This window comes from Drosophila ficusphila, unplaced genomic scaffold (genome assembly GCF_018152265.1).
Source record: "Drosophila ficusphila isolate 14025-0441.05 unplaced genomic scaffold, ASM1815226v1 contig_757, whole genome shotgun sequence".
Classification (NCBI taxonomy): Eukaryota; Metazoa; Arthropoda; class Insecta; order Diptera; family Drosophilidae; genus Drosophila; species Drosophila ficusphila.
This window is the reverse complement of record NW_025064699.1, coordinates 1-10,946: the sequence shown is the minus strand read 5'-3', so window position 1 is coordinate 10,946 and position 10,946 is coordinate 1. Positions and strand designations below refer to the sequence as shown.

The following is a 10,946-nucleotide window of genomic DNA, read 5'->3' as shown; positions in this document are numbered from 1 at the left end:
TCTGGTCACTTTTCTGCAAACCCATTTTTTGCAAATTTTGACAGGTCGGGGGTCATAAAAAATTACAAAATATTGACCAAAAATTCGAAAATAAACCAATAATGCAGCTAGATAGATATTTTAATAACAAATTCAGAGAGGTATTCCACTTTTAAATCGGGTAAAAATTTCAAAAGTTATGGGCTAAGCAGTGCTGGGATCTGGTCACTTTTCTGCAAACCCATTTTTTGCAAATTTTGACAGGTCGGGGGTCATAAAAATGACGAAACATTGACCAAAAATTCGAAAATAAACCAATAATGCAGCTAGATAGATATTTTAACAACAAATTCAGAGAGGTATTCCACTTTTAAATCGGGTAAAAATTTCTAAAGTGTTGGGCTAAGCAGTGCTGGGATCTGGTCACTTTTCTGCAAACCCATTTTTGCAAATTTTGACAGGTCGGGGGTCATAAAAAATTACAAAATATTGACCAAAAATTCGAAAATAAACCAATAATGCAGCTAGATAGATATTTTAATAGCAAATTCAGAGAGGTATTCTACTTTTAAATCGGGTAAAAATTTCAAAAGTTTGGGCTAAGCAGTGCTGGGATCTGGTCACTTTTCTGCAAACCCATTTTTTGCAAATTTTGACAGGTCGGGGGTCATAAAAAACTACAAAATATTGACCAAAAATTCTAAAAAAAAACAAATAATGCAGCTAGATAGATATTTTAATAACAAATTCAGAGAGGTATTCCACTTTTAAATCGGGTAAAAATTTCAAAAGTTTGGGCTAAGCAGTGCTGGGATCTGGTCACTTTTCTGCAAACCCATTTTTTGCAAATTTTGACAGGTCGGGGGTCATAAAAAATGACGAAACATTGACCAAAAATTCGAAAATAAACCAATGATGTAGCTAGATAGATATTTTAATAACAAATTCAGAGAGGCATTCCACTTTTAAATCGGGTAAAAATTTCAAAAGTTATGGGATAAGCAGTGCTGGGATCTGGTCACTTTTCTGCAAACCCATTTTTTGCAAATTTTGACAGGTCGGGGGTCATAAAAAATTACAAAATATTGACCAAAAATTCGAAAATAAACCAATAATGCAGCTAGATAGATACTCGAATAACAAATTCAGAGAGGTATTCCACTTTTAAATCGGGTAAAAATTTCAAAAGTTTGGGCTAAGCAGTGCTGGGATCTGGTCACTTTTCTGCAAACCCATTTTTTGCAAATTTTGACAGGTCGGGGGTCATAAAAAATGACGAAACATTGACCAAAAATTCGAAAATAAACCAATAATGCAGCTAGATAGATATTTTAACAACAAATTCAGAGAGGTATTCCACTTTTAAATCGGGTAAAAATTTCAAAAGTTATGGGCTAAGCAGTGCTGGGTTCTGGTCACTTTTCTGCAAACCCATTTGTTTGGCTAATAAGCTTTTTTACTAGCCAACAAACCAAATTGAGACCTAATAAACACGCACAAATTTAGGTTTATTTTATATTTAAATATAATGTTTATTAAGTCGCACAGCACTTAGTTTGAGTTTTTACAGAAATAGATCAGGCAGGCACGAGTTGCCTCTGATTTCAAAACGATAAAGGTTCGAAGTAGATCAAGCAGACTCGAAGTAGTCTTTGATCAGAAATGCAAGTGAGCAAGAACTTGAGACGAATTGCCACGACGAACGACAGTTGACGACTCATAATTGATTTTAGGCTGCACTCGGCTGAAGGGCAAGCGCGGCGAATACATACATAGATGAAGATAACAGATAAAGAAAACATTGCTTCGCAGAGCAATTTACAAATTTAAGAGAGTTTTGTTTGGTGCTGCATAACCAAACATCCTCCCCCGTTGGAAGACACGGGGTTTCAACTTCATCTTGGATAGGCAGCACACATAATCTTCGGATAGCTCGTTTAATTGTCCCAGTTGCAGTTTTTAGGGCAGCTACACGGACAACTTTGTCTTCTCCGGCGATCAGCTCGTCCACTCTAGCCAGTGGCCACTTAAGTGGAGGAAGGTTCTCGTCCTTCACTAAGACAACATCGTTGATCTTGAGATTTGGATGATTGGTGCGCCACTTAGCACGCTGTTGAAGAAGTGTTAGGTATTCTTCTCGCCAACGGGCCCAGAAAACTTGCTGATGGTAAGATATTCGCTGCCATCGATCCAATCGGTTGCAATTTAACAGTGTGACATCAGGCTCTGGAAACAACACCAGAGGAGCGGTGCCAAGAAAGTGTGCGGGAGTTAACACATCCAAGTCGGCTGGGTTCTCTGAAAGAGGAAGCAGAGGTCTAGAGTTGATTATCGCCCCAATGTGGCAAACTAGCGTGCGCAGCTCGTCAAACGATAATAGCGATGGGCCAACTGAACGATAGAAATGGAATTTGGCCGTTTTTACTGCAGCCTCCCAGAGGCCTCCAAAGTGAGGCGAACGGGGAGGAATGAATCGCCACTCAATGTTATCCTCCAGACAGAATTCCTGCACGGAACGTATGTGGGGGTCGCACAGGAACAAACGTTTCAGCTCGGTCAGCTCGTTCTTGGCGCCAACAAAATTGGTTGCATTATCCGACCATATTCGAGCAGGCTTGCCCCTTGTTAGAATAAAGCGCTTCAACGCTCCAAGAAATGCTTGCGTCGACAAATCCTGAACAAGTTCCAAGTGCACCGCTTTCGTCGAAAAACATATGAAGATGCAGACATACGTTTTACAGGAACCTTGCCTCGAACCCCAGTCCTGTAATGGAACGGACCACAGAAATCCAACCCTGTGACCATAAACGTCCACGTTGAAGATACCCGGCTCTTTGGCAAATCAGCCATTACATGCTCAAACAGTCGGGGTTTGGCTCTGAAGCAGATAATGCATTTATTGACCACAGTTGTGACAGTTTTGCGTCCTCCAATTGGCCAATACTGCAGACGAATGTGTGCAAGCAGAGATCGAGGTCCCGAATGGAGTTGCGCCGATGAAAGTGCATGATAAGTGCGTGGGTTACTGGATGACTCCTCGGTAATATAATAGGATGCTGAGACTCAAAGGCCAATCCAGAATTCTTTAAACGACCACCAACACGCATTATGCCAAATTCATCTATGAACGGTGCAAGAGAAAAAATTTGACTTGAGGATTTAATTGAAAGTTTACCTTGCAGTCGTTTGTAGTCAGCTGCAAGGTTGTTCATCTGGATGGTGCGAAGGAGCAACTGCGTTCCAAGCTGAATATGCTCGACTGTAATTCCAGAGTGCCGGATGCGATGTCGAAATTTAAAGACGTATGCAAATACATGGGTCAGCTTTTGCCAGGAATTGCTGAACTTGCATTGCAACGTCATGTCATTGGAAGGCGTGGTATGAGCCACGAGCGAATTTCTCATTTCTGGTAACGGAGTGATGGCAGAATGCGGGGCGGGCCAGTGAATTCTGTCATTGCACAGGAACGATGGACCTCTTGACCATAGCGATGACTCAAGCAGCTCGCTTGGAAGTGATCCCCTCGACAAAATGTCAGCTGGGTTACAAAACGTGGGTACATATCGCCAATCCATTCCGTTGGTCAGCTCCTGTATCGAAGCAATTCGGTTTGCGGTGAAGACTTGGAACCGGGAGGGCTCATCCTTAATCCACGAAAGTACGACGGACGAGTCGGACCAGCAAAAGAACGGGCAAGAGAAAACGTTCATATCACGGACTTCTCGGATGAGTTGAGACAACAGCAGAGCGGCACAAAGTTCCAATTTGGGAATCGTAAGCGTCTTCAGCGGAGCCACACGAGACTTAGCACAAAGTAGCTGAGCCTCTCTACGACCTTGTGATGAAGACACAGCGTAGATACAGCCACCATACGCATTTATGCTGGCATCGCTGAAACCATGGAGCTCTATGATGCCGGCAGGCTGAACAGCTAAGCGAGGAAATTTCATTTGCTGGGTGCAAGCAATATCAGCTGTTAACTTCAGCCAAGACGAATTTAGCGCAGAGGGAAGGCTCTCATCCCAATCCAATTTCTCCTTCCAAAGCTGCTGCAAAAAGATTTTTGCTTTGGTTATGACAGGGCAGATGAGGCCGAGGGGGTCATAGAAGCGGGCTATTGTGGACAGCACGGACCTCTTGCTAGGTTTTAAGATGCGCTGCATGGGAGAGAAAGAAAACATTAGAACGTCTGAAGTAGGATCCCAAGCGAGCCCCAGCGTTTTGGTAATGTCGCTTCCATCGTCGAACTTCAGGAATGTTTCCCTTTCTGGCTCGGGTGTTTCCTTAAGAACAACGGGGTCATTAGAGCACCATTTTCTCAGCTTGAACTGCCCTTTTCCAAGCAATTCCTGGGTTTGACGCATGATCTCTAAAACATCTTGAGCGGAGTTGCCACCAGTAATCAGATCATCAACGTAAAAATCCCGCTTGAGAATTTGGGAGCCAATGGGATACGAATTCTCCTCATCAATAGCAAGCTGATGCATGGCCCGCACAGATAGAAATGATGCACGCTTGGTTCCATAAGTTACTGTATCCAGCCTGTAAACTTGTATCTCCTGGCTTGGTGAATCTCTCCAAAGAAGGCACTGCAGAAAACTATCGGGCTCGGCAACTCGAACGCAACGATACATCTTGCAAATGTCACCAGTCAGGGCCACAGGAAACGTTCGGAATTGAAGCAGGGTCCGAAATAGTTTGGGCTGAATGGTAGGACCAGCCATAAGGACGTCATTCAAGGAAGATCCAGACGACGTTCGGGCAGACCCATCAAAAACTACACGCAATTTCGTTGTGGTGCTGTCCTTTTTGAAAACGCAATGATGGGGAAGATAATACTGGCAAAGACCAATCGAATCTTTGCTAACGAGTGACATGTGATTCAAGTCCAAATATTCACGAATGAAAGCCGAATATTGAGACTTGAGCTGCGGGTGACGTTGAAGTTTATGTTCCAAATTCAAAAAACGACGATAAGCGTGAGCATAAGAATCTCCGAGCATATCAAGCTATGCTTTAACGGAAGGCGAACAGAGTATGCTCCGGTAGCCAGGCGAGCAAAGTTGGTTTTGAAATGTTCCTCACATTCGAGCTCCTCTTTGGAAAATTTGCAGGCGTAATCAGGAACACTCTCTATTTCCCAAAAGCGTCGAAGTATTTCATCCAATGGCGACTCAACTTCTTCGACGGAAGATACAGACGTCTGAGCTGCAAGAGCCGATGATTCACGGTGTTCTGAGCCACCTCCTGCGACGACCCATCCTAGACGGGTTTTTTGCAGCAAAGGAAGACCAGGAGTGAGTTTTATTTGACCCACACAAAGAAGCTCAAAGAAAAGACTTGCTCCAATTAATAAGTCAATTTTTTGAGGTTTGTGGAAATCCGGATCGGCAAGCTGAAGGTTTGCTGGTATATTCCAGTTCTCCGGACTCATAGGCAGGCTAGGCTGGTTTCCCGTAATCGTTGGAGCAACTAAGGCAGAGATGTATAATTTGAAGTTTGGGACTTCAAGCTAAATTGCACCGATACTCCATCGGAGTCGAATTTAGAATCTCCAAGTCCGGAGACAAGAGTAGACGATTTTTCTCTACGAAGCTGAAGTTGATGAGCAAATCGGGAAGTAATGATATGAAGCTGAGCACCACCATCAAGAAGTGCACGACATGGCACCCAGGTGCCAGAACGGCTTTGAATGTTTACAATCGCAGTGGCTAGTAGCACATAATCAGCTTGAGGATTTTGGGCGATCAGAGAGGTAGCATGCGAGGGAGCTGATGAGTTTGCGGAACTATGCGAAGTATCCAAAGTTGGAGATGGCGCAGCCTGAGGACAAGCAACATTATCACGAGGTTGATTTGGAGATCCTGGTGACTCGAAATGTAACAAGCTGTGATGCTTGGATCCACAGACTCGACAAGAACTAGACGCACAATTTTTCATCTGATGGCCCTTTCTTAGACAATTTAGGCATAAGCCAAGTCTTTTCGCTCTCTGAAGACGAAGTTGAGGAGTTAAATTAGTAAACTGATTGCAATTATAGACTGAATGGTTTGCGCTATTGTAACAAACACAACCATTGGCAGTCATATTGGTAGCAAGAAACGAGTTTTTATTACTAGAACTGTTTCTGCCCTTTACGATTTGAGGTTTACTTGCGTAAATTGTTGCAACATGCTCCACATTTTCCAATTTTAAGCAGCGCTTGTCCAAAAAATCCAAAAATTGTTGGCATGTCGGAACTTGATCAATTAATGCCGTTTCCTCCCATTTTGCCTGAGTCGAGGTGTCCAATTTCTGAAGCAAACTGTGGATGATGATGGATCCAGAAATTTGCTCAGCAGTTCCCATCGACTGCAATGAACGCAAATTTGTGTTGATTTTGTCCGAAAACTCCCGTAACCTCGCCGCTGTCGCATTCTCTACCTTCTGCATGCCCAAAATCTCTGCGATATGTGCCTGAAAAATAAGACGTTTGTTGTTAAAGCGTTTGTTGAGCAAATCCAAAGCAACAGCATAGTTATCATTGCAAATATCCAGCGAGCGAACAGAATCCAATGCGGAGCCTTTCAGGCACGACTTCAAATGTTGGAGCTTTTCCACGGGCGAAAGATCAGGATCTTGATCGATGATGGTCGAAAACATGGAGAAAAAGTTGGCATATTCGGTGTAGCCACCACTAAATTCGGGCAATTTAATTTCCGGGAGACGAAGCCTTTTGTTAGGCTGACTAGCAGCGGAATCCATGGCGGGTTCCTGGCGCAACGTTGAGCACGGCAAACTGGCCACCTTACGCTTACCAATCTCCTGGAGCACAATTGATTTTGCGGATAAAATCAATTCCTCAAATTCATCCGGCAGCGGACTATCGATTTCATCGTAGTCAAGCTCTTCGAGAGACCCATGAGCCAGGTTAAACGAAACTTCGGTTTTATTCAGCAACTCCAGTCGCAAACTAAGTTCTTCTTCAGCCATCAGGGAAATTCGATCGAAGGTCAATGAACTTTCAATGCTTTGCGCATGCATGAAAATTGACCGAGATTTCCTTTTATAAAACTGCGCCTTGTCGATGTTGACAAGAGTAATTTCCGTTGACATTTTTAGCCGAAAATTTATTTATAAAACAAAGTTCAAATAATTGCAGTTCGCGACGAAGAGGTTATGGCACAGTTTTGAAGCTTTGACAGTTTTGAAGGCACTGGCGCCAAATTGCAAGCCTGAATCGACCACGAGAAGTAAATGCTGGCTTCTCTTCTGCTAGCATTAAAACCAAAAACAACCATCAGCTGCAGATCAATGAACTTGCGAAAAACGTTTGACAAGCGAGAGCCAGAGCGAGAGCGAGATTGAGAGAGCGATACCGTACGAACCGATGCGAGAGCGAGATGCGAAATTATGTGTACATAAATACATATAAACGCATGTGCAAAACCAACCCTTTTGCGCAGGTTAATTTTATACATTTATATTTTCCAAAATGATTAACTAAATTTTTCCATCACGTCGGGGTCACCAAAATGTTTGGCTAATAAGCTTTTTTACTAGCCAACAAACCAAATTGGGACCTAATAAACACGCACAAATTTAGGTTTATTTTATATTTAAATATAATGTTTATTAAGTCGCACAGCACTTAGTTTGAGTTTTTACGAAATAGATCAGGCAGGCACGAGTTGCCTCTGATTTCAAAACGATAAAAGGTTCGAAGTAGATCAAGCAGACTCGAAGTAGTCTTTGATCAGAAATGCAAGTGAGCAAGAACTTGAGACGAATTGCCACGACGAACGACAGTTGACGACTCATAATTGATTTTAGGCTGCACTCGGCTGAAGGGCAAGCGCGGCGAATACATACATAGATGAAGATAACAGATAAAGAAAACATTGCTTCGCAGAGCAATTTACAAATTTAAGAGAGTTTTGTTTGGTGCTGCATAACCAAACACCATTTTTTGCAAATTTTGACAGGTCGGGGGTCATAAAAAACTACAAAATATTGACCAAAAATTCGAAAATAAACCAATAATGCAGCTAGATAGATATTCGAATAACAAATTCAGAGAGGTATTCCACTTTTAAATCGGGTAAAAATTTCAAAAGTTATGGGCTAAGCAGTGCTGGGTTCTGGTCACTTTTCTGAAAACCCATTTTTTGCAAATTTTGACAGGTCGGGGGTCATAAAAAATTACAAAATATTGACCAAAAATTCGAAAATAAGCCAATAATGCAGCTAGATAGATATTTTAATAACAAATTCAGAGAGGCATTCCACTTTTAAATCGGGTAAAAATTTCAAAAGTTATGGGCTAAGCAGTGCTGGGTTCTGGTCACTTTTCTGCAAACCCATTTTTTGCAAATTTTAACAAGTCGGGGGTCATAAAAAACTACAAAATATTGACCAAAAATTCGAAAATAAACCAATAATGCAGCTAGATAGATATTTTAACAACAAATTCAGAGAGGTATTCCACTTTTAAATCGGGTAAAAATTTCAAAAGTTTGGGCTAAGCAGTGCTGGGATCTGGTCACTTTTCTGCAAACCCATGTTTTGCAAATTTTGACAGGTCGGGGGTCATAAAAAATTACAAAATATTGACCAAAAATTCGAAAATAAACCAATAATGCAGCTAGATAGATATTTTAATAACAAATTCAGAGAGGTATTCCACTTTTAAATCGGGTAAAAATTTCAAAAGTTTGGGCTAAGCAGTGCTGGGATCTGGTCACTTTTCTGCAAACCCATTTTTTGCAAATTTTGACAGGTCGGGGGTCATAAAAAACTACAAAATATTGACCAAAAATTCGAAAATAAACCAATAATGCAGCTAGATAGATATTCGAATAACAAATTCAGAGAGGTATTCCACTTTTAAATCGGGTAAAAATTTCAAAAGTTTGGGCTAAGCAGTGCTGGGATCTGGTCACTTTTCTGCAAACCCATTTTTTGCAAATTTTGACAGGTCGGGGGTCATAAAAAATGACGAAACATTGACCAAAAATTCGAAAATAAACCAATGATGTAGCTAGATAGATATTTTAATAACAAATTCAGAGAGGCATTCCACTTTTAAATCGGGTAAAAATTTCAAAAGTTATGGGCTAAGCAGTGCTGGGTTCTGGTCACTTTTCTGCAAACCCATTTTTTGCAAATTTTGACAGGTCAGGGTCATAAAAAATTACAAAATATTGACCAAAAATTCGAAAATAAACCAATAATGCAGCTAGATAGATATTTTAACAACAAATTCAGAGAGGTATTCCACTTTTAAATCGGGTAAAAATTTCAAAAGTTTGGGCTAAGCAGTGCTGGGATCTGGTCACTTTTCTGCAAACCCATTTTTTGGCAAATTTTGACAGGTCGGGGTCATAAAAAACTACAAAATATTGACCAAAAATTCGAAAATAAACCAATAATGCAGCTAGATAGATATTCGAATAACAAATTCAGAGAGGTATTCCACTTTTAAATCGGGTAAAAATTTCAAAAGTTTGGGCTAAGCAGTGCTGGGATCTGGTCACTTTTCTGCAAACCCATTTTTTGCAAATTTTGACAGGTCGGGGGTCATAAAAAATGACGAAACATTGACCAAAAATTCGAAAATAAACCAATGATGTAGCTAGATAGATATTTTAATAACAAATTCAGAGAGGCATTCCACTTTTAAATCGGGTAAAAATTTCAAAAGTTATGGGCTAAGCAGTGCTGGGTTCTGGTCACTTTTCTGCAAACCCATTTTTGCAAATTTTGACAGGTCGGGGGTCATAAAAAATTACAAAATATTGACCAAAAATTCGAAAAATAAACCAATAATGCAGCTAGAAAGATATTTTAACAACAAATTCAGAGAGGTATTCCACTTTTAAATCGGGTAAAAATTTCAAAAGTTATGGGCTAAGCAGTGCTGGGATCTGGTCACTTTTCTGCAAACCCATTTTTTGCAAATTTTGACAGGTCGGGGGTCATAAAAAACTACAAAATATTGACCAAAAATTCGAAAATAAACCAATAATGCAGCTAGATAGATATTCGAATAACAAATTCAGAGAGGTATTCCACTTTAAATCGGGTAAAAATTTCAAAAGTTTGGGCTAAGCAGTGCTGGGATCTGGTCACTTTTCTGCAAACCCATTTTTGCAAATTTTGACAGGTCGGGGGTCATAAAAATTACAAAATATTGACCAAAAATTCGAAAATAAACCAATAATGCAGCTAGATAGATATTTTAATAACAAATTCAGAGAGGTATTCCACTTTTAAATCGGGTAAAAATTTCAAAAGTTATGGGCTAAGCAGTGCTGGGATCTGGTCACTTTTCTGCAAACCCATTTTTTGCAAATTTTGACAGGTCGGGGTCATAAAAAATTACAAAATATTGACCAAAAATTCGAAAATAAACCAATAATGCAGCTAGATAGATATTTTAATAACAAATTCAGAGAGGATTCCACTTTTAAATCGGGTAAAAATTTCAAAAGTTTGGGCTAAGCAGTGCTGGGATCTGGTCACTTTTCTGCAAACCCATTTTTTGCAAATTTTGACAGGTCGGGGGTCATAAAAAACTTACAAAATATTGACCAAAAATTCGAAAATAAACCAATAATGCAGCTAGATAGATATTTTAATAACAAATTCAGAGAGGTATTCCACTTTTAAATCGGGTAAAAATTTCAAAAGTTTGGGCTAAGCAGTGCTGGGATCTGGTCACTTTTCTGCAAACCCATTTTTAGCAAATTTTGACAGGTCGGGGGTCATAAAAAATTACAAAATATTGACCAAAAAATTCGAAAATAAACCAATAATGCAGCTAGATAGATATTTTAACAACAAATTCAGAGAGGTATTCCACTTTTAAATCGGGTAAAATTTCAAAAGTTTGGGCTAAGCAGTGCTGGGATCTGGTCACTTTTCTGCAAACCCATTTTTTGCAAATTTTGACAGGTCAGGGGTCATAAAAAATTACAAAATATTGA

The 10,946-nt window shown here is 40.3% G+C and overlaps 1 protein-coding gene across 1 annotated transcript; it reads right to left on the bottom strand.

Moving 5' to 3' along the window:
- Nucleotides 1–1,951: 1,951 nt before the first annotated feature.
- On the bottom strand, nt 1,952–7,074 carry LOC122320687 (the record flags this gene model as incomplete). Its single annotated transcript, XM_043208855.1, has 4 exons — nt 6,403–7,074; nt 3,155–4,907; nt 2,924–3,100; nt 1,952–2,811 (listed from the first exon to the last, which is right to left on the bottom strand). Coding segments are annotated over exons 1-4 (3,462 nt in total), but the record flags the coding sequence as incomplete, so codon positions are not given.
- Nucleotides 7,075–10,946: the final 3,872 nt, after the last annotated feature.